The sequence below is a fragment of the Sprattus sprattus genome (assembly GCF_963457725.1).
Source record: "Sprattus sprattus genome assembly, chromosome: 1".
NCBI classification, from domain to species: Eukaryota; Metazoa; Chordata; class Actinopteri; order Clupeiformes; family Clupeidae; genus Sprattus; species Sprattus sprattus.
In genome coordinates this window covers 41,831,496-41,854,863 of record NC_137920.1, presented here as the reverse complement: position 1 = coordinate 41,854,863, position 23,368 = coordinate 41,831,496, and the positions used below count along the sequence as shown (strand labels likewise).

The 23,368-nt window shown below is 43.8% G+C and overlaps 2 protein-coding genes across 4 annotated transcripts in view; one reads left to right on the top strand and one right to left on the bottom strand.

The window, feature by feature from the left end:
* tsc2 (TSC complex subunit 2) overlaps nucleotides 1-18,912 on the bottom strand; it is a 41,173-nt gene extending 22,261 nt beyond the window's left edge. For 2 of the 3 annotated variants that reach the window (XM_080849187.1, XM_080849188.1), the window contains exons 1-26: nucleotides 18,771-18,912; nucleotides 17,988-18,155; nucleotides 17,773-17,859; nucleotides 17,356-17,466; nucleotides 17,015-17,162; nucleotides 16,558-16,675; nucleotides 16,405-16,453; nucleotides 16,196-16,321; nucleotides 15,927-16,000; nucleotides 15,669-15,795; nucleotides 14,614-14,757; nucleotides 14,387-14,524; nucleotides 14,124-14,227; nucleotides 13,939-14,020; nucleotides 13,656-13,811; nucleotides 12,267-12,380; nucleotides 11,957-12,079; nucleotides 11,425-11,531; nucleotides 9,960-10,113; nucleotides 9,660-9,782; nucleotides 9,353-9,487; nucleotides 6,312-6,501; nucleotides 5,778-5,871; nucleotides 4,932-5,034; nucleotides 4,510-4,604; nucleotides 2,429-2,557 (exon numbers count right to left, since the gene is read on the bottom strand). In XM_080849187.1, coding sequence (XP_080705313.1) covers nucleotides 2,429-2,557; nucleotides 4,510-4,604; nucleotides 4,932-5,034; nucleotides 5,778-5,871; nucleotides 6,312-6,501; nucleotides 9,353-9,487; nucleotides 9,660-9,782; nucleotides 9,960-10,113; nucleotides 11,425-11,531; nucleotides 11,957-12,079; nucleotides 12,267-12,380; nucleotides 13,656-13,811; nucleotides 13,939-14,020; nucleotides 14,124-14,227; nucleotides 14,387-14,524; nucleotides 14,614-14,757; nucleotides 15,669-15,795; nucleotides 15,927-16,000; nucleotides 16,196-16,321; nucleotides 16,405-16,453; nucleotides 16,558-16,675; nucleotides 17,015-17,162; nucleotides 17,356-17,466; nucleotides 17,773-17,859; nucleotides 17,988-18,122 — 2,966 coding nt within the window. In that variant the 5' untranslated portion in view covers nucleotides 18,123-18,155; nucleotides 18,771-18,912. Of the gene's footprint in view, nucleotides 1-2,428; nucleotides 2,558-4,509; nucleotides 4,605-4,931; nucleotides 5,035-5,777; nucleotides 5,872-6,311; nucleotides 6,502-9,352; nucleotides 9,488-9,659; nucleotides 9,783-9,959; nucleotides 10,114-11,424; nucleotides 11,532-11,956; nucleotides 12,080-12,266; nucleotides 12,381-13,655; nucleotides 13,812-13,938; nucleotides 14,021-14,123; nucleotides 14,228-14,386; nucleotides 14,525-14,613; nucleotides 14,758-14,988; nucleotides 14,999-15,668; nucleotides 15,796-15,926; nucleotides 16,001-16,195; nucleotides 16,322-16,404; nucleotides 16,454-16,557; nucleotides 16,676-17,014; nucleotides 17,163-17,355; nucleotides 17,467-17,772; nucleotides 17,860-17,987; nucleotides 18,156-18,770 lie in introns of those variants that run through there. The other variant, XM_080849189.1, reaches the window with a different exon arrangement.
* A 909-nt stretch (nucleotides 18,913-19,821) lies between these two features.
* On the top strand, nucleotides 19,822-22,688 carry nthl1 (nth-like DNA glycosylase 1; the record flags this gene model as incomplete). Its single annotated transcript, XM_080844351.1, has 5 exons — nucleotides 19,822-19,954; nucleotides 20,934-21,104; nucleotides 21,269-21,428; nucleotides 21,627-21,732; nucleotides 22,421-22,688. Exons 1-5 carry the CDS (start codon nucleotides 19,853-19,855, stop codon nucleotides 22,686-22,688), a joined length of 807 nt encoding a protein of 268 aa, XP_080700477.1. The 5' UTR covers nucleotides 19,822-19,852.
* Between the last annotated feature and the right edge of the window lie 680 nt (nucleotides 22,689-23,368).

The following is a 23,368-nucleotide window of genomic DNA, read 5'->3' as shown; positions in this document are numbered from 1 at the left end:
GGGATCAGACACAGAGCCTCAGAACACACTGCTAGAGGAGGAGTCAGCGTGAGAGAAATCAATACGCTCAGAACTAAGACAATCGAAAAGAGAGAGTTGTAGGAATCTTTTGGGGTTTTTTTTGTTTAGTTTTTTAACTTAAGACTGGAAGAAGAAAAAAAATGAGATGCTAGCCCCGGAGATTTTACAAAAAAAACTTCCGAAATAGGTGCACATCACTACAAGTGTTTATGTATGATCAGGTTACCTGCCATTTTGCACTGATCAAATAAGATGAGCACAGCATAGAAGACTTGTTGAGAACTGCTGGTCTGTGGATTTGATCTTTACTGTGGATAAAAACTAAGACCTTAATAGAAGACCCTCTTCTAGGAAGCTACACCTGAACACACCAAGTCTCATGTTGTGCGAGCCAACAGCATCCAGAAAGCAGGTGAAGTGGCCATCTGACCGCAAGGAGGAGCGGACAGCCCAGGCTGCGATGGTGGACACCTGACACAACCAATAGGAGTTTGTGCCCCCTGTACAAAACCAATGAACTGGGATTACACTACTTTAGGACGGGTCAGTTAGGGGTGTCCACAAAAGCAGAAAGATTGCGCTGATTTGGTTTTCAAAGACTGGCTAAGACTACAGCATGATTAGCACCTTAACCACTCTTTTACATGGGGTTTGGTTTACAGTTGGGATGCTCATTGCACACGAGGGATTTGAAGAATGTTTTGCCAGCACTCATTGCCAAGCTTCTATTTGTGTCAGCCCTTAAGAAAAGGTAGGTTTCAATGGCTCTGAATCACTCGAGAAATAACTGCCATTTTGAGTTCCTCTACTCCACTCAACACATCTCTCTGTTTTCCTTACAGTGGAGAGCTTCACGGTGAAGTGGAGTTGGCCTTCAAGCATGAGAAGCACAACGGTTCTGTGCTTCTAAATGAGTCTCCATGGGTACTGACACACAGTATGGTTCAAAACAACCAGCAGAAAAGGCCATCTCTCCACAGGAATACAAACACAACTGTTTAAACACAGAACGGGGGGTTGTCTGGCTGTGAAGAAACCCAGGAGAAACAAAAGGTAGAGCGTTCATCAGGGAGCACTGGCTGTGTACTGAAAACAATATAATGACATTTAAAGTTCAACACTCAAACCATCGAGCAATTTACCATAACTGCACAACACACAACAAATATTGTATGTTCATCTGCAATTATTAATAAAGAAGTATGACACTCTGTCCCCTATGCAGCACATACATTGTGCTTAATTAACAGCTAACTTAATAAATACACTTAATTATTAATACACGATTTAAGAAAATCATTTCTATGATTTCTACTTTTAAATGTTACCTCCTGTGTTATGCGGTTATATAAAAAAAGGCACCTACCTCACCTAAAGATGAATTATATTACCCTAAATCTGACCCAACACCCTCTGCTTAACACTATTATCCTGGTCCTAGTGCTTTCCTAGTGGTCAGGTAGGTAGGGTTGCCCTGGCAGAGCATCGGGGGGGTACTTAGTGGGCCCGCACTGCCATCTGCTGGACAGAAGCAGGAACAGTGTGGTGAGCAATAAATGAGGTGCTGATAAAACACTTTTCAAACTCTTCTGGTGTTTCATTGTGCAATGAACATCCCACTGATTAAGGACATGTATGAACAGTGAACAAAAGCTCCATTAAGTAGCAATTAGGCTGACTCTTATACTGAGCAGGACAATCAGCAATGTATTGCATTGATACTGTACCTGTTGTGCTTAGAATAATATGTTGTTAATACACATGACTAGGGATGGTTTTCTGCTACAGAAAGACCACAGTGGGCATCCAGCTCATAGCAGGCAAAGCTCATGGGTGGGAGATTATGTACCCCCGTGCATGGGAGGAGGGGCTGATCTCATCCATACATCAGCGAGGAGATTGAGTGTAGCCAGGCATTGGTTTTTGTGGCTGTCAGTCAGTGAGAAAGCCCTACCCCCCTTCTAATAAACATGCAGTCTCGCCTGCCGCCATTATCTCACACATTCATCCGAATCAAAACAGGAAACACAAAACAAAAACAACCACACCTCAAAATTACCAATCAAATCACACACAAAAAAACAACCAAAAGGCAAAATGGTGTTAACTCAAAGAGCCACACTGATGCAAATCAAGTTTCAAAAGCACATGCAGTAAAAACAGAGGAGATGTGAAAAAGAACCTCCAAAAATCTAAACTGTCAGCATGCACCCTGGCCCATCCCAGAACCGCCCCAATCCAGGTCACCCTGGCAACCACCCACCACCCTCCATGTTTCCATGGAAACAGCCCCACTCTTATGCCCAGTCATCCCACCCCAGCAAAAGGAAGAAGAGAGAGAAAAAAAAAAGGGGGGGTGACGATTGCTTATCTGTGTTGTTTTCACAGTTTACCCAGAATGCTCTACCTGCGCACCGCGTGCTCGGAGACGCTGATGCTCCGTGAGCGGAAGGCGTCCATGGCAGACAGATCTTTCAGCTCTTTAATGGGAGAGTTGCTACTCGGACCCTGCTTCACCACTTTAGCCGCGCGCAGACTGTGGTGGGGGTGCGGGGACGTTGGGAAGAGGGGTGTCGAGAAGGACACACACCACCAGCCCACCCCCATCACAACCGGGGAGACAAACGGATGGACGCGCGGCGGGCGACACAACGACAGCACGGAGTCAGACGTGGTTTGGAGTCAGTGGGAGTGGGGGGCACGCAGAGGTCAAGGTCGTGGTAGAGTCGGCCGTGGTTGGTGGAGGTGGAGAGGGGGGAGATGCAGCCAATCAATGAAGAGCGATCCAAGTTGTTGTTGGACCCGCCCCCCAAACCCGCCCCGCAGAGACGGCCAGAGAGGGAGGGAGGAGAGGGGGAGGGGTCGAAGTGAAAAAGTTGGAAGAAAAGAAAATTTAACAGCAGTGCACATTAACAACAGGAAATAGGGAGGGAGAAAAAAAAAGAAGAAACAAAGAAAACAACACAACAACAAGGCATAATAAAGAAAACAGTATCTCTCTCAGCAGAAATAAAGGTCAAATATTCAAGAAATACAAAAAAGGAAACTAACACAAAACACATCAAATAGTAGGAAAGCCAACACAGTGACCAGCGATGATCATTATCCAGTAGAAATAATACCCCCACATCAGCAGCGGGGTCTGTGTGTGTTAACGTATGAGGAACAGAGGATGAATTATTGAGGAGTGCATCTTAAAAACATTGAAGGGTTGGAAAAGAGCAAAACTCAGCTCTACTGATCCTACATTGACGGGATGGAAAGCTATCAACAGTTGATTCATTCGATTAATTCGCACACAGACGGCTGTTACCATCATCGTTGAGTGCCTGCATGATGTGGATGGCAAGTTATTGGCTTATTCATCTACATACTTACTGTTATTTATTTAAAGAGAGAGCTTTAGTAGAGTGACCACCTTCCCAACCAATAGAGAGAGCTTGAGATGCAATGTTCCAACCTCACCAAGGTAACAACACAAGCAAAATGGCAGTATGGCCTGGTACATATGACAAGGATGATGAGACATAAACCAATGAATGATAACTAAGGCAGGTCAGGAAAGAAACAGTGATGGAATCTAAAGGTGATGACGTAGGGGGAGGGGGGGAAGGGGGAGAGGGTAATAGGTAGGCCAGAGGTCGGTGGTTACCCATGGAGATAGTTGCTATGGGAGAGTGCTGGTTACTATGGATATGTGTTTCTATTACAATGGCAGGTTAGACTACTAGGAATTAAACTTATGCTGATAACCACAGGAGAAATGGCACAAAGCAGACAAAGATGGAGATGTGACTCATCTCCTCAGAATAGATAAAGTTCAGAATAATTAAAAAGGAAGGGTGGAAAAGAGATGGGCAAGCTCTGTCCAACCCCTACTACAATGAGTGGCCACGGCAGATGCCCTCCAACCCCAGGCGTGGGCATTCACCTTCGATTATCTCGTCATACAGTACGTGCTTATCTCCCAAACTCTGAAACAAACGCTTCCTGGCATTAGCAGGGGCTTTCTCGATGGTCTGGAGTTCAACCAGAGGATGTGACGAGGGCCATTAACATGAGAGTGTTGCAATTACATGGCAACAGTGTTAGCATCATGTGGACTGCAGTTCAACTAGAGTTCAGAACGACTCTCAGTCATGTCAGATATCAAGTGGCGTGTTGAGTAAGAAGGTGTGTGAGATCAAAGGAGAGAGAGGGGGGGGGGGGGAGAGAGAGCAAGGGGGAAACATGTGTACCAAAAATGTATAATGTATAAATGTAAAATGTAAATAAATGTAATCTAAAGGGGGAGGAAACTGAATGAGACACACAAACCCAGCATCACTGAAAGCAACTCAACCAAAGGCACACATGGGACACATAAGGCATGCACTGCAATATGGTAGCAGCCTACGGCCTCTCCACTACGGTCTAAACCACTTTGGTAGACCATGGTGGCGATCTAAGAGTGTGTGTTTGTGTGTGTGATTGTGTGTGTGTGTGTACCTCTTGGGCCGTTCATTTAAGCTGGTGCTGCGAGCTCGAAAGCTGCTCTGCTCGTGTGTGTCATCGAAGGGTAGCAGTGCATTAGAACGCAAACCCTACAATACAAAACACCCACAGCTCTCGTTAGACCAACACACAGAGTATTTATCATTCTTTCAGGATCAGAGTCAAAAACACACAGAGTATTTATCATTCTTTCAGGATCAGAGTCAGCGTGAATTATATGCCTTTCTGCACTCTCTGAAAAACACCAGGCCCTTGCCAGGCTGCCATCACCATCAACATCGATGTACATGTCAATGTGTCTGTTCAAATGTCTAGCGCACATATCCTGCCATCACCATCAACATCGATGGACATGTCAATGTGTCTGTTCAAATGTCTAGCGCAAATGTCCGTGCATAGGGTGCGGTTTCTCCTACCTTGGTGATGTACTGCACAAAGTCTTTCCTGAAGGGGAGTCGGCAGCGGATGAACCACATGGCAATCACATGATGGGCGAGAGACACTATATACTGATTAAATCTGGGGAGAGTGAGAGAGAAACACAAACACACACAATATAAAGATAAAAGAGAAGAAAACACACAGGAAAGGGAACTATGCATTACAATAGATGGACATTGGGAGGGAATTATGAAATATAACACAAATATACCACTTAAGTGTCATGTAGGCATGTGCGGTCAACATCGGTGTATGTTATTGTTATAAGTGTTTATGTAGTAGTCAGGTGGTTTTGTCGTTGTAGAGTGTGTTGCTATACTATAGCATTGCTTTAGTAATATAGGGTTCACAGCCATGGAGTTGAACACTGCTGTATTTGCTGTGTTTAGGGTTATGTGACGTATGACATTACATAGGGGTGTGTAACGTGCTTCAGGTATGTTGTGTCATATGGTTGCTGCAATGTGCTCTGTGACAAAGGCTTGGATCTCAATTCACAATAACATTTGTGGAGTTGGCTACACAAAATAGACTGTACTAACTAAAATTATAACTGTACTAACCAAAACTAATTACTAATTATAAGGGAGATGAATCATCAATATGTTTTTGTCCTAATTGTGTACTATTGCTGTGCAGTTGTGTGTTGTTGTATAAAGGTGTGTAGTTGTGTGCTGTTGTACAGAGGTGTGTAGTTGTGTGCTGCTGTACAGAGGTGTGTAGTTGTGTTCTGGTGTACAGAGGTGTGTAGTTGTGTTCTGGTGTACAGAGGTGTGTAGTTGTGTTCTGGTGTACAGAGGTGTGTAGTTGTGTGTACTCACTTGAAGGGGTTGGTGTAAGGCAGGGAGATGGCAAACACACTGACGTACTGCTCTGCCACAAAGTTGGCATACAGGTGAGGCAGCCGCACCAGAGCTGGCAGAGGAGGAGAAAATCAACAGTCATCTGCATTGCCTTTAAACTAGCATCATCAAGGGACAAGAGGAGAGAAAAGCACACATGGGAAAAGGAAACGCTAACATCCACCCAAATGTTCTGCCTCAGGCACTTTGGAGGGTCACATGACCACAGGTGTTCAGTGGTAAGCTAATCAGTATACTTCACAGAAAATGTGCTGTGTCTGCAGAAACTGCTGATGACTACATAGGATAGGATACATAGGATAGGATTACTTGTGGGAATTCTACTTTCTACTGGTATGACTTTAAACTGTGCCTTAAACCTGCCTCATCACCTGGCTGTGTAACACAACGGAATGTAAATCTTTTGATTTGAATCATTCATTTAGAATAATCCAACTACTCCGTCCTGTCTGGGCAGGTGGCAGAGAGACGGCAGGGCTGGGAGACACTCACTGGACAGGAATTCCAGCATGGGTGATGCCATGGCAACGGTGGCAGAGATGTGCGTGAGCTTGACGATGAGGGCGGGCAGCAGCCGGATCATGATGTCGGGCATCTCCACCGTACACATGGTGAGCGCCACCACACACTGCTTGGCACAGCGGCAGATAAGACCCGTCTCCAGACACTGCACCAGCTCCCTCTGAGGGAGAGAGAGAGAGGGGAAGACAAGAACAGAAGAAAAGATGAGATGGGAGAGAGAGAGAGAGAGGGAGGGATAAGAAAATTAACTGCTTTCACCCTCCATGGCATAAGATGTGACATATTTAAAGTGGCATTATGCAGTAGTTGTACTTCAAGGTTAGGGTTAGGATAAGCAGTTTTACCTTAAAATAACCGCTTTAAAATAATTGGGGCGCTACAATGAATTTTAATATGGAGAATCGCCTCCGTGCCATTGCCATACCAGGGTCCGTAGGCAAATGACTGTGTTATGTAGGTTTTTATGTAGGTTTGCCTGAAGCCGCCCAGTTTTTACTGTCTGCCGAACTAGTTAGTAGCTTATTTGCCGTCTTGCCTTGTCTTGTGTTGCACTTCCTTGATGGTTGACTGTGTAAGTTGACTAACTAGTCATAGTGTCAAAGTAAGCACATTTCAAGAGAATAGAATATAAACACACGCACGCACGCACGCACGTTTCTAGACCGCAGTTGTACTAATTAAATCGTGTTTAGTTTGTTTGGTGGGAAATTAAATCATTGTTCCACTAATTCAAAGTCAGTCACTTATATGAAATCTACATTTTAATGAGCTTATTATGTCTATCTGCTAGTGCGTATGTGTTTTCTTCATTTTCTGCAGACATAATAAATATGCTACCGCAAAGGCAGGCTGAAGCCATAATCATCATGCCAAACGCAAATAGAACTGTGGACATAAGATAATACATTCTCTTAACAACCTGCATTCAGACGACAATAAACGTTAAAATAAATTGCATTGATGTAGACTCCCAACTGATTGATTCTATCTTCAACTAACAGCCTCTATCGATTTCACATTCAGAGTGACTGTGCTATGGGCCTAGAACTCATTGACGTTTCTTGCCCACAAACCGATGGAACACTTTATCCATATAGATGTTTGCAGCTCTCTCTCTCTCTCTTTCGATCGAAGGTAGTTTGTGAGGTGCTCCTCGCCCATGGTGAGGTTATTCAAAAGTTTTTAATAATATATTTTGTAAAGGGCACACTCAGTCCATGTCACTGGCTATAAGAAAGGTTAAACCCTGGCCAATGGAAAGCTCATCTATCTCCAGACTTCTGGATGTTTTGCGACGGGAGAACATTGCAAAACCTGAGCTTTGTTTCCAGGGTGAAGAACAACAGTGTTATTCTCCCTCTGCAGGCAGCATTGAGCGTTAGTGCATTTTAGAGGAGACAATCAATTCAAATCTTTCATCAAAAAACTACAGAAACTGTGATTAACACGTTTGTCGAACACATCTTTAGAAGTGCTTATACTAGCCAACACTGCTGACTCCAGAATGTATAGCTAGCCTGGGCACCTGTTGAAACTCCACAAGCGACTACTACAATGAAGCTATTTTTTGATGCTTGACAGAACCATATAAGGGTAAGATTAGTTTAGTTTATTTAGTTTAGCTGTGTTTGGTTGGTCACTGACAAGCTAGTAAACACTTTGCAAAAGTCATTTTTATGTGTGTACGAACAAAATGCAACTCCAGACGGTTTGATATGTTGAGATTTCATTTTTGCATTGCAATTTGATGCACCGTAGTGGGCGGAGAACATCACATCCAAAATTAAGAAGGCCCAGCAGAGGATGTTCTTCCTTCGGCAGTTTAAGAGATTCAACATGCCGAAGTAAGTGATGGTCGAGTTCTACACAGCCATCATTGAATCCATCCTCACCTCATCAGTAACCATCTGGTTTGCTGCCTCTACTGCAAAAGGAAAAAGCCTACTGCAGCGGATAATTCGGTCAGCCGAGAAGGTCATCGGCTGCGACCTGCCGTCTCTCCTAGACCTGTTCCACTCCAGGACCAGCAAGAGAGCATGCAAGATCATCGCTGATCCTTTCCCATCCCGGTCACCGCCTATTTCAGAGTCTCCCATCCAGGGGAAGGTTCCGGGCTATAAAGACCAAAACCTCTCGCTACCTGTTTTTCCCCACGGCAGTGGGGCTCACAAACAAGCCCCCTGCATCACACTGACTCTGGGTTTACATATTCCAATTAAATTAATGTGCCCAAATTACTTATTATTTATTATTATCTTGTAAAACATTTGTCTTTTGTTCTTGTTTATGCTATTTTGTTTTTATGTTATGTGTTATGTGATGTGTTATGTCCTATGCAACGACCACACCAAGTTCATTTCCTGTATGTGTGAATATACCATTTATATTTTATACCATTAAAATAATTCTGATTCTGATTCTGAAAGTCCTGCACTGGATTTGAACCTGCACCCTAAGACACCAGAGGTGACAGTGCTAATAATTACACCTAGTCTCCTTGGGTTTGTTATGCGTCATTATCATGTCATCATTAGTCTTAGTTTCAGGGAAGGTTCTCACTGCAGAGTTCTGTATCCGCTGGCCACTAAATGACAGAGATACATCCCACTTGTTTTGACACTGTTTTCAGCCCTACACAATCCCAAACGCCTTTTGAAACTTGGAGCATTTGTATTTGTTTACGCTCATAGCTGAGGCAGACACACGTTGGCCCGGTGACGGGTAGGATCATGTCAACTCCCCAGCCCTGTTCAACCCAAACGGATGGCCACGGTAACGTGTTCCCAGCCCTGTTCAACCCAAACGGATGACCACGGTAACGTGTTCCCAGCCCTGTTCAACCCAAACGGATGCCCACGGTAACGTGTTCCCAGCCCTGTTCAACCCAAACGGATGCCCACGGTAACGTGTTCCCAGCCCTGTTCAACCCAAACGGATGCCCACGGTAACGTGTTCCCAGCCCTGTTCAACCCAAACGGATGCCCACGGTAACGTGTTCCATGTTTTGGTACCTGTCTGGGCTGCTCCAGGTAGTTGTGGTAAGAGGTGAGGGCAGTGAGCACTGGCACCACTGCTAGCTGCACATCGGTGCGCGCAAATCCATCGGGAGTTTTCTTCAGGCGTTCCGCAATCATACGATCGGTCACCTACAAACACACAGCACAGTGGTGAGAACATACCCAAACTTGTGGCAGTCAGTCAGTCAGTCAGTGGCACTGAGTGAAAGTGAGTGTGTGTGTGTGTGTGTGTGTGTGTGTGTGTGTGTGTGTGTGTGTGTGTGTGTGTGTGTGTGTGTGTGTGTGTGTGTGTGTGCGTTACCATGGAGCAGAGTATGGAGCCGAGCTGGTCAATGCTGCAGGGAGACGTGAGCAGGAGCACCTTGTACTGAAGCGTCCACGGTAACTTATCCAGCACAAGCTTCAGCACCTTCCAATCAGCCTCCTGCTCAAAACAGAACAACAAAGAGGACACCATTAAGCCCTACAGGTCATAAGCTCTACGATTTCCTTGAGTTAATGAATAGATTAGCCTGTTAAAAATATTTTTGGAACAGAGGCAATATTGCAGTGAAGTAGTGGGTATGTGTGTGTGTGTGTGTGTGTGTGTGTGTGTGTCTACCATCTTGAGGCACTGCAGGATCACACTGAAGGCCAGACTGTAGGGCAGATAGGCTGTGCGGATGGAAGAGGGAGGTCCAGCAGGAACAGGACTTCCAGCAGGGGGCGACACTGAGCCTGCTGGCTTCTTCTCATTCACCCTCTTTTCAGGTTCACTGGAACACACACACACACACACACACACACACACACACACACACACACACACACACACACACACACACACACACACACACACACAGGTACACACAGGTACACACACACACACACGCACGCACACACTCACACACACACACACACGTACACACACGCACACACAAAGTGTGCATAAACTTTTGACTCTCTGAGAATGTGATCAAATTAAGACACAGATTGGCCTAGTAAACTTAAGGCGAGACACTACAGGTGAATAGGGTAAAAATCTTAAATAATAGGTATCACCATGAAACTTTCTCAGTTGATCAGTCATGTTTAGATGAGAAAAAAATGTATTACAAGTTTTTTGTATTTTGATGTTTGAATATGCAAATTAGGCGTTATCTCATAAAATATGTGCTAATTTGCATAATGTTTAAAAGACCATGTCTGATCATGGGATAAAGCCAGGTTAAAAAATCCTTTTCCCTTTTGTTGGCATATTAGATGGGAAAAAAATTACAGAGGGGTTTATGGATATCTACTTTTGTTTTCCTGTAAATCAGAAAAGACTGTCAATAGCCTTAAAAAAAAAATCGATTTTCGCCATGTTTTTGGGGATATAATGTTATATAATTCAGGCTAGGAATAATATATTTACAAATCCCTCTGTAAATGTCTTCATAATATAGTTGGGTACAAGACTGGAAAGTTTGGTGTATATAGGTTGAACTGAAGTGGAGTTATTATCCTTGGAGTATGACAAAAAACTCATTTTGAGAAAATCGCATTTAAAGATTCAGGAAGTGTCAAGCCATACCACGTGATGCGTCTGAGCAAATCACGTTATCAGAAACCACCGCAAACCAATGAAATTGCGTCCTTAGGTTTAAACCCCCGTTTTTGCTAACATCATTGGTTACTGCTGGAAAGGAAATGTCCTTATTTGGATTAGATAACGTTGTGTGAGAGTTATAGCGCTTTCCAACGGTACCAAACATGTCAGGCATCAGAAAGCCGACATACTGCACGTTAGTTAGACTGCTATGCACCTATGTAGCATCAAATTAAAATATTTAGCATTTCCAGTAGCCATGCACTTCAATAGTAATGGGAACAGCATTAATGGCATCATTGTGAACATTCTTGGTATTTTTTATGGTAGCAGCATTTGGAAACTCAAGGAAAAACCAACTCATATATTAACATTATCACATGTTAAGAACCTCTGAGGAAAGATGAGGAAGGATACTCATCCAGGATGAACCCAGGGAAAAAAACCTTGTGTGCTAATGTGATCCTGTGTCCATGTGTATCAAGGAGGTACCTACCCCATATCACAGTGACAATAGGGGCTGAACCGCAGTGCCCCATCTTTATTTGGGACACCCAGACGATGAAGAGAATCAGCTCGCATCAGCAGTAAGAAGTCAAACACCTGAGAGTGAAAGAGAGAGAGAGAGAGAGAGAGAGAGACAAAAGATAACACCAAATCATTTCTGCTGGTCATAATAATGCTGACAATGCGGTAGACGGGGTGTAGGAGAGTTGTTAGTGTTAGTGGTGGGCTGGGCTGTGGGAAACTGATCTGTATCTGTGTATGTGTTGTAACGGTTGGTCACCTGTAGGCGGTGCTGTAACTGATCTGTATATGTGTAGTAATGGCTGGTCACCTGTTGGTGATGCTGTATCTGTATATGTGTAGTAATGGCTGGTCACCTGTAGGTGATGCTGTATCTGTATCTGTATATGAGTAGTAATGGCTGGTCAGCTGTAGGTGATGCTGCATCTGTATATGTGTAGTAATGGCTGGTCACCTGTAGGTGATGCTGTATCTGTATATGTGTAGTAATGGCTGTTCACCTGTAGGCGTATGCTGCTGGCGATGGCGCTGCTGTACTTGTGTTTGTAGTGCAGCTGCAGGTGGCTGATGAGAAGCTCATACACTCGACTGGCATGGCTGGCAGGCAGGCTGTACATCTTACTCTGGAGAGGACACAAACGACACACACTTATTCAGATTTTTACAATACACAATTCATATTTACTTTACACTTCCTTCACTTCCTTTTCAATAAAGAACATAACTCACATTAGCCTTGCATAGTGGAGGAAGTCACATCTTAAAAAAAAAAGAACAGGTGAACGTTTGGGTCTGTGTGTATCTGTGTACCTGTAAGATTTCCAGGAGGCCTAAGATGGCCGTCTTCACATCCTCCATGGGTGACTCAGCGGTGAGGTCCCTCTCCCCATCCATGGACCCACAGACCAGGGGGCGACTGGACACCTGTCACACATCACACGCATGACACATAGGCACAATCACAAAGGCATTACCACATATATGACATGGGGGCGACTGGACACCTGCCACACATCACACGTATGACACATAGGCACACTCACAAAGGCATTATCAAATATAAGCATATCAACTAAACATACAATTCACTGCATTCCACATGCATGTATGCCTTCTATCTGCTGTCTTGCCATCTCTAAGAGTTCCTGAAGGTCTTGTGTGTGCACCTACTGTACATCATCAGCAATAATGATCTATGCAATAAAGACCTTGGTACATGAACTTAATAATGTAGTACTGCCTAAATACAGCACATGACATATGCAAGCATGACACTCTAATCCTATCAAAGATACAGTGGGGTCCAAAATCGAAACATCAAAACTCTGTGATCTTTTCTATGAACCTTGAAATAATCAGAAAGCTTGAGGGTTTACCAACATTTACAAACGCAAAGAACATACAAAATGAAGAAGATTCTGCAGAATTCCTAGGTCACCAATCAAATGTATGATATTGACCGGTTAACTCCATAGTACAAAAGGTCTTGTGACAGGGACTTCAGCTGCTCACCATTGGCTGGTTCAAGTAAATCAACTTACAGCTGTTGTTCACCTCTTATGAATGTGGCTGTGCCTTAAGTCTCCATAATAACATTGCTTGAGTAGCATGATCCTTTGTAAGTAGCACTGTGATAGTGAGAAACAAGGCATCAGAAATAAGTGAAGGTGTGAGAAGTCAAACTATTATTCAAAGCAAAGAGGAGCTTTCTTCAGGCTAGACTGAAGGTGTCTAAGAGGGCAGCGCAAGGCATCCGAAAATTCTTCAGAGACATGTTCTACTCTCTGGTTTACCCTCTGGGGCTCCTCAAGCACACCTCCAAGCTTTGCAACATCTACCTGAAGACCAACCAAGACTTTCCACCGCAGTCACCTGACCTCAACCCAAAGAACATTTATGGACCTCAACAACCCCAATGACCTCAAGTTGTGGAAAACCTGATGACCCATGGTATTTCCCAATGAGCATCCTCAAGTGCCCCTAAAGTACAAGAGAGGCATACCAAACACTGAAATGAATATACATTTTTTCCCAGATAAAACATTTTCTACAACTATTATTTTCATTTATAAAGACAAATGGATAAAAAGACTGCAAAACAGAAGCATCTTTACTAATGGCCTCACTGTATGTTTGGTTGAATATTTCAGCTGTCCTCCGTTGCTTAAATCAAGTCTCTATGATGTCTGCTTCTCCTACCTTCTCAATAAGATCCAGCAGGCTATTGAAATGATGAGTACTGCAGCCCTCAGCCAGGTCGACCAGAAGCTGGGTGGCCTGCTTCCTGACCAGGAGGTCCTTGTCCTCGGCTATCTGACCCAACTGTGGGATCACCACAACTTCTATAAGCTCCTCCTAAAAGAGAAGTGAAGAGGGTGAGGAAACATCTCCTCAAACTTGGTAGTCCAAGTGAAGTCAACATCCAACATCAATATTAGGTGGACAGCATGGTAATCTTTCAAAGCTAATCCGCCATCCTGACCTCATACAGTTGGCGGTTCGTGCTGAGGACAAAGGAGAGGATGTGAAGGACTTTAATCCGGATTACGCTACGGGTCTCATTCCTGGGAGCAAGAGAGAGGAGAGAAGGCAATGGTCATCATCACCGCATGGATGATTCAATTGGAAAAAGGAGTTGGTGGACAGACAGGAGTTTGAGAGACTCACCTGAAGAACTTCTCCATCAGCCGATGTAGACTCTGGATCCAGCCATCTTTGGCCGGTTGGATGGATTGGGCACGATATGAGATGAGAGTCAGCACTGAAGCATCCTGTCGATATCATATTCCAGTCATGTCAGTCTCGATTCAGTCATAAACATGTTCATACATTCAATAAGGGAATGGAGACAGCAGGAGAATGAGGCATAAGTGAGTGAGTGAGTGAGCGAATGAGCGAGGCGAAAGGAAGGAGTGAGATATTGAACTCACGGGACGTTTATCTGCACACTTCTCCACCAGACTGAAGAACTTGTCGCATGAACCATGGTACCCGTTCTGTTCATACAGCTCTTCGACCGTGCTGAGCAGCTCGTACACAATGGACTTGAGCTCCGCACTGCCTATTGTCTGAGCGGGGAGAGAATGGGAGGGAGTTTAGACATGTTCATGGGCACATATGTATCTTAAAGCTCTGTGCGTGTGTGTGCAGTACTCACTTGGATTTGCTGGAGGAGTCTTTCAATGATGGCCAGCAGTGTGTCCCAGGTGACCACTTGCAGCTCCTTGCCATATTTCTTTATTAGTCGTGTGATTGACAGCACAATTTCATATGACACCAGTTCATTGGCACAGGTCATGGCCTAAGAAAAAAACATGAAAAGAAGTGAATGGTTAGGATTTGTTTTGTTTTCTATGTCACTCCTTTAAAAACTGATGTAACAACCAAACACAATTTAGTGTGTGTATGAATCTGACGTCACTTCTGCTGACTACATCCTGACATAAGACCCTGGCAAATCATTTCAACATCCTTCAGTTTTTTAAAGTGTGTTTCCAGCATACTAACTCATAACTGGCACACACTGACAAACCTTGAAGAAGGATGGCATACTAACTCATAACTCGTCCATACTAACACCTTGAAGAAGGATGGCATACTAACTCATAACTCGTCCATACTAACACCTTGAAGAAGGATGGCATACTAACTCATAACTGACACACCTTGAAGAAGGATGGCATACTAACTCATAACTGGCACATACTGACACACCTTGAAGAAGGATGGCATACTAACTCATAACTGACACACCTTGAAGAAGGATGGCATACTAACTCATAACTGGCACATACTGACACACCTTGAAGAAGGATGGCATACTAACTCATAACTGGCACACACTGACACACCTTGAAGAAGGATGGCATACTAACTCATAACTGGCACACCTTGAAGAAGGATGGCATACTAACTCATAACTGGCACATACTGACACACCTTGAAGAAGGATGGCATACTAACTCATAACTGGCACACCTTGAAGAAGGATGGCATACTAACTCCTAACTGGCACACACTGACACACCTTGAAGAAGGATGGCATACTAACTCCTAACTGGCACACACTGACACACCTTGAAGATGGATGGCATACTAACTCATAACTGACACACCTGAAGAAGGATGGCATACTAACTCATAACTGGCACATACTGTCTCACCTTGAAGAAGGATGGCATACTAACTCATAACTGGCACATACTGACACACCTTGAAGAAGGATGGCAGCACCAGCGTGGGGGTGTTCTTCAGCGCAGGGAGTCGGTGTGCCCCCCACAGCGCCATGCCAACGAAGAACACAGCACCACGCAGCAGAGCGGCATCCTCAGAGTAGGCCCTGAACACACACACATCACATTTACACACACATACTTAAGCACACACATCACATTCACACACACACATACATACATACATAAACACATACTAAATCTCAACCATTTGTCTCCAACACAGTAGAGTCCGTACCTCTCCTCCATGATGTGACACATGGTGTAGATGGCACTGTGGCCTAGGTGCGTCCCCAGCACCTTTCGCATGAGCTGAGGATTCAAACAGAACATTTCCTCAGAGGGAAAGACTTGCACAGGGACAAAGAGCATTTCTTCCTTATAAATGTGCAAAGGATCTTACAGTGCAACTGAGTGTTTTGTCAATACCACTAAAGCCCACGGACTTAAAGAGAAAGAGCAAAGAGAGAAACCCAGTGGGTGAGAGACAGGCAAAAACAAACTCACCTTCCAGCAGGACTCACAGAACTCTTTGACATTAACAGTACGGCAGAGTGTGATGATGAAGATGGTCAGTGAGTCGGATGGCAGGCAGTTATAACAGACCACTGCATCCAGCACCTGAAGGGCCACCTGAACACAAAGGCAGGGTTAAAGGTCACGGTTGAACCCTGACAATTAGGTCTAACGGGTATGTGATGCTAACGGAGTAATACCTCAATGTCGGTTGAAGATGTAGTCCGATTACATAAGAGGCAGATTTTCCTATGAACAAATAAAAAAGTAGTTACCAAACAAATGTACTGTAATGCACTAGACAAGGATATGTCCTTTATTTTGTACGTATGTTTGTGGGTGGAGTTCCTTACTGGACCATGAGAGAGACGTTCTGGTCCAAGTAGCAGCTGTTAAACTTCACCAGGTTGACCAAGACGTGCAGGAAGTCAGCAGTCAACCCCATGTCCATCCAGAGCAGCACAAAGCGTGCTGAGACAAAGACAACGTTAGATCATCCATATGTCACCATTCCCATCAAACACACAGGGTCCTAACTTCATAAATGTGCAACACGGCTGGCAATATGCAAAGTCAGACGCGCATTACCTAAAGCTAATTTAATAACTTGGCAAAAACATTTCATTACACCAGCAAGAAGAAAGACTTCATTGCCACATCCTCTAATTACTGAATCCATTGTTGCTTAATTTACACCCGCTTTGTGTCAATGAAATACCCCCAGAATATCACACAAAAACTCCTACTGTCTATGTTGCATATGTACGTAATTTAACAGTGAGTGAATTGGAGTGTCTATTTATCCCGTACCTATGTCTTCCTCCAGATATGTGATGTCTTTCCCATTTTCTGTGAGTGCTTTGAAAACCTCCAGGCGCTCAGAAAGGTCTTCATTGGAGGGTTGATAAAGCCAGACCAGTTTAAAGAAATAGGCTCTCAATGGGCCAAGTCTCTCCCCCTGTAACAGACACAAACACAAACATTCACACAGGTCAATTACATTTCTATTTATAAATTAGACTTTTAATGGTAAATACAATGTGCGTGAGATACCAAACATTATATCCCATGACTTCTTCCTATTTGTGCCCCTGATCTCTTCCTCAGTTTGTGCACATGCGCGTGTACGTGTATGCATGTTAAGGCCTCACCTGTCCATGAATAATAGCTCGGAGCAGCTGTAAGACGGCATGGCGAGCCTCCGGTGGAGAGTCTGGCTGAAGCATGTCCTCTACCGCCTTCCACACCGCCTCCACCGCGTGCTTCTCATATGGAAAACAAATCACTATGAGTTCTACTCTCCCTTTCTCTGGTGCTCACACACAAATACACACACGAGCATCATACCTACTGTTAACCATTAAAAGGATCTATCAAATAACTTGTTCTACAACATACCACATTAGAATAAAGTATACTATACTGTCATTATTAAAACACTTAAATACAAAATGTAGATTGAATTCTAACACAAACTAAATCCTAATGCTTATTCAGCCCATGAAAATAACTGTTTACAAATAAGCCAGCATTGCACACTGGCAAAAGGTTCATCTGTATGCACGCACCTCTTCAAATTTTTTGGATTTAGCCAAGTCACAAACATGATTGATCACTCTGATTCTGTTGTTTATTCCACATTCAGGGCTCAGCTCCTGCGATGAAAGAGACATGATGGTACAGATTTTCATACTACAATTCAATAGTAGAGGTGTACAATACTATGAATTGCTCTACAGTTCCATGAAAAAAAGACTGAAATCATCAGGAGGCGGGATCAGACCTTGAGGATGTCCAAGGTGATTATAAATTCAGAGGGCTTAGTCTCAGTGGGCTTGGTGGAGATGCGTGTTGGGCCCAGGCCCAACATCCCCTTCACCTTGTCCTTCAGAGACTCCTTACTGGGCTGCTTGTTCATATTTAGAGAGGTTTGATGACCTAAGGTCAGTCACTGGAAAGATGGGAATATAAAGAAGACACCTCAGTTATTCACAACAGGAATAGTTTTTGAAGACACAATGTCTGTGGCTGAATATGGCAAAGTAACCCGCAAGGCCAACTCCTGGTACCATGCACTATCCTACCCCTAGGATCAACATGCACACACAGTTTAAAAGTAAACGATGAACATTAATGTGACAATGCACATTCAAACAAACATTGGAGACGCGTTTTGTCACCTTGGGCTAACCATGCACGAGAAAGAGGAAAAGACAAACCAGCTGCCGGACCTTCTAAGTTGTAAACAGGCTGAGGCGCATGTCTGGTTAATGCAATTGCAAACCCTGACCCTCCCCTCTAAAGTCCTATGCCACAGGCTTCTGACAAAGAATGTATTCACCCAGTTCGGAGGGCTCACAACATGAAGTGACGCCAAATTAACATTTAGTGAAGTCAATGCTAACGTCTATATACAGTGTGTGCAAACGCGCTTACAAACATGCATCTGCCGTCTACTGACAAGCCCGTGAAAAACTATACAAACAAGCTGAAATAAATACATTTAGCCTAGCAGCATGCTAAGAATGTACTGTCCGTTGTTTTTATGCTAACAGTCGAGTCGTACCTTCCGGCGCTTTAGCAATTTAGCTCATTTAAGTGCGATAGTACAGCGTTCAACGCTTCCAAATGATGCGAATCCATAAATGTGCATTTATTTATTTTATCTTTGTTTTCTCGACTCTCACGATTCTAGCCTGCCTGCACCTACAGCCGGAAGTCATGCTTAATGAACTGACATGACTTCCTACAAAGATACGTCATGTGATGAGAAATACAGGGCCGATATTGTTTGGGAAGTGTAGTTTTCTGTACGTTAAGTAGTCATCCGTTTGCATGGCAACTTGCCCCCTTATGAACTTCAGTGTTTCATAATTTAGTTTCTTGGACTATGATATTGTGACACGCGTGTATGTGAGCCTTTTGGTTGCGCAATGTTTACTCTTTAATAATAATGTTAGTGGATATATGACCGACATTGTCGTTGAAATTACATCTCATCTCATTTAGCTGTATGTTGTTCAGTGTGCGTTCATGTTTTTTTGCTATGGAGCCCATCGGTGCCGTAACCCGGTGTCGTCTAAAAATGAGTTCTCCTTACTTCGCTGTGAAAGACTACTGTACTGTACGAACCAGGAGAGGAGTCGAGAACCGCTGCAATCTATCCGTGCTTAAAAGCGGAATGTCAAGGAGCGTGAAGCCCTCAGATTCTGCTACAGTAGAAATTAAGGTGGAGAAAGAAGAGCATTTCATCACTTCAGACGAGACCCATGCTCTGGTGGCTATTGAATCCCAGGCAGGTAAGTCGTCATCCTGCTATCTTCCTGCTGGCTGCACCTCAATACTGTTATGATAATATTATTCCAACTAACCATCACAAACAGTTTGATGAAGATGTTCTCTATCAAGCTTTTCATTCACCAAACTACTTTTTGGATGAAGAGTCAGACAGACCACGTGCTTTTGTTTACTGTCACAGGAAACGTCTCCAAGTCTGGGACCTCAGTACAAAACAACGAAACTGAAACTTTAACTCACACCTTGCCGGCCTCGTCACGTAAGCCCAGGAGAGCTCAGGTCAAGGTGGAGTACGAACTAGAGAATGATGCAGCAGTCAAAAAGGAACCTCACTGGGAGCCAACTAACTGGATGCAACAATTAACAAATATCCGTGAGATGAGGAGCGTGAGAGACGCACCTGTTGACCAGATGGGTGCCGCCAAGAGCTTTGATACACAGGTTGCACCCAAGGTGAGCCGGCATAAAATCCTTTTAAGGCTGTCGCAGATAAGGCGAGTTGTATTAAGACCAATGCCTGTAAAAAAGAGAAGCATTTACTGGTCTATAAATATATGGCTTCTGTCTGCAGTAAAACTACGATAATCCAATGGCATGTGACCTTAAATTGAGCCCAGATTGTCTGATGTTTCTTCTCCAATAGTTTTTTAACCTATTAGCTAACATATGTTGCTTTCCAGAACATACTATTTTCAAATGTTACCTTATTGGCAGTGTGGATTACTTTGAAGTGATTGACAAGTGAGGGGATACCCCTACAACACTCCCTTGGGCTAATTTATGGGGTAGCTTAGTGTGGTAGCTGAGTTACTCAGGGAATATTGTGTTTTTTTAATAGTTTTTTGAAGTCATGTTGTGAGTTCTCTGACAGACCCTACAAAAAGTTGTCATCTAAAGATGGCGTATACAATCTAGCTTGCTCTCCCCTCACCTCATAAGTGAACTATCAGGAGAGCAAAGTGTGATTCATTCATTAACAGACACCTACGGCTACAGTCATTCCTGTCAGCCAGTGCTTATTTAGCCTACTCAATGTCACCTCATTCGGTGGCAATGTTCAGACCAAGCCTTGATAGAGTGGGTTCAACCCAGCAGGTTGGTAGGTATGGACATGTCAGCGGCAGGAAGCCTTGTGCAGAATAATTGCACAGGCATGGCCTGAACAATTGTTATTTTTTTACTTTCACCAAATACTTGGTGCTTAGATGTTAAAATCAAGCCAGACATTTTGGTTGCCTGTTAAAATGTTTCTAGTATTGATGAGGCAACACACAGAATGCAGTCAAAAATCAGGTCTCACCTCACTGCTGACACTTCCTCTCTACATCCTTCCTTCCTCTCCCACTCCTCCATTATCTCTCTCTCTGTCTCTCCTCCATTATCTCTTCCTCTGTGTCTCTCACCCCTCCCCTTCCTCTCTCTGTTTCTGCAGGTGATGCGGTACCAGGTGTTGATTTCCCTCATGCTCTCTAGTCAGACTAAAGACCAAGTGACTGCAGCCGCCATGCAAAGACTGAGAGCACACGGCCTCACAGTAGAAACCATCCTTAACACAGATGACGCCACCCTGGGTAACCTCATCTACCCAGTGGGATTTTGGAGGGTGAATTCACATGGATGCGTTTGAAAAATCAGTACACAAAGTGCTACACTAGTGCTGATAATACCCACACAACCACAAAACCTCTAACTTCTACCTTCTGACTTCTAAAATACAAACATACAAATTCAGATTTACATCTGACTCACCTTTTGCTTCCTCCCAAGACCAAAGTGAAATACATAAAGCTGACCACGGCCATGATCCAGCAGGAGTATGATGGGGACATCCCCAACTCTGTGGCGGGATTAGTGCGCCTGTCTGGAGTGGGGCCCAAGATGGCACACCTCGCCATGGATATTGCCTGGAAGCAAATCTCTGGCATTGGTATGAGTCTACAGTGGAGTTTGTGAACCAACAGTAACTTTGATGTATTTGTTTTAGTAACAGGACTGCTTCAAAGAAAATGGAGTGTGTATATGTGTTTATGTGTGTCTGGGCATTCGTACACAAGAGTGGACACACACGTGATAATGGAGTGTGCATACTGTATGTGTTTATGTGTGTCTGGGCATTCGTACACAGGAGTGGACACACACGTTCATCGCATCTCGAACAGGATGGGCTGGACTCCAACCTCAACAAAAAACCCGGAGGAGACACGTCGAGCTTTAGAAGAGTGGTTGCCAAGGTAACTGTTTAAAGTGTCTTACCTGCAGAAACAGAGCAGGAGTTATAAGGAGTTACTTTGGCTTACATTCTGAAATTTGTATTCCTAAGATATCCTTTGAGCTGTCCTGCTTTGTTTTTCTTTTTCACATGTCCACTCTACCATTATTCTTTTGCTGGTGCGGTACCTTAGTAGCCCACAACAAGAAAAACACCGGAAAACAAAGCCATTGTGACAAACAGTAGTTTGCAGTTCCAACCAGTAGTGGGGTGAAGAGTGCTGTGTGGCCAAACTGAAGTGATATGTCCCTCAAGTTTTCAATAAAATGCATACATTCGTACATTCTACAGTGTACACTGATTATATTTGTACAACCAGTTTACTATGATTTAGTTTCCCTCTGTAAACTGTGAACACTGAACTGTCAACCAACACCTCTGTTCTCCTTATCATTGCTCTTCAGGTTAAACCCTGTTATATTCAGCCCACACTGTGGCAATAACATGCTGCTAAGAGGAAAGAAATTTAGATGAGTTATTCATTGTGAAAAGTAGGACGCCACACATTTAACGTCATAGTTATCTAGATCATGGTCAGAGCAAGCCTTTGTGCAATACACACTTGTACGGTGAGTCATGACACACACCTGAAGGTTAAGTGGGCCTGGGCTGTTTTTAAGTCCTCTCTTCCTGTGTCTACCTCCCCATAGGGACCTCTGGAGTGAGATCAACTGGCTGCTGGTGGGGTTTGGTCAGCAGGTGTGTCTGCCTGTTGGTCCCCTGTGCGCCTCGTGCCTTATCCGCCACTGCTGTCCCTCTGCTTTTAAGTGCTCCCCCAGAAAGAGGCCAACACCTAGTGACCCCCTGTCTCCAGGGAAGAGCTCCAGCCAGGGCAAGGGCAAGGTCAAGGCAGGCTCCCCACTTCAGCATAGGGTCAAAGAGGATCCGAACCCTGTTTCACATCCTGCTCAAAGCTAAGTCTTCCAGTCAATGTTGTATGAAAGAAGAGCCAGAGACTGTCACTCTATCTCCACCTGTTCTGAGAAAGAGATCCAAAATAAGGACACTTCTTGACTGCACTGATCATTGTTGACCGATGTTGTTTATGTAGTTAAAAGATGTATCAGTTATTTTTATGACTGACTTTTATAAGGCACTTCCATTTAAATTAAATATGTTTCTTTGTTTATTCTGCACTTTTTTTTTTTACTCTTCTATCTAAACTCGTTCTCCTTGCCACTAGATGTCGCTAGTTGATTACATAGTAGTAATTTCTCACTGGTTTGTGTGGTTATATGTTCTATTCCATGTAAACGAAATACACTTTTTTTTAAATAAAATATATTTGTTTGGTGACCTTGGATTCTCAAGATGATCATGTGCTGTTAGGAGAAGCCACGTTAGTTATGCGTGTGAGGATGGTAGTGTGTTACATATACCATACGACATCATGATCCGAATGAATCAATTCATTCATACATGATTGATTTGCACATTGTAATAGTTTATGCAAAATTGCCAGGAATATTGACTTCACGGAAAAGGATAATAGCCTACTCCCAGTATAGTCCTTCTGCAGTGGACTATACATTTAGACGATATAGACACTTAAACTGGCATCAGTCCATATCCCTCGTCCGGGATATATATATATATAT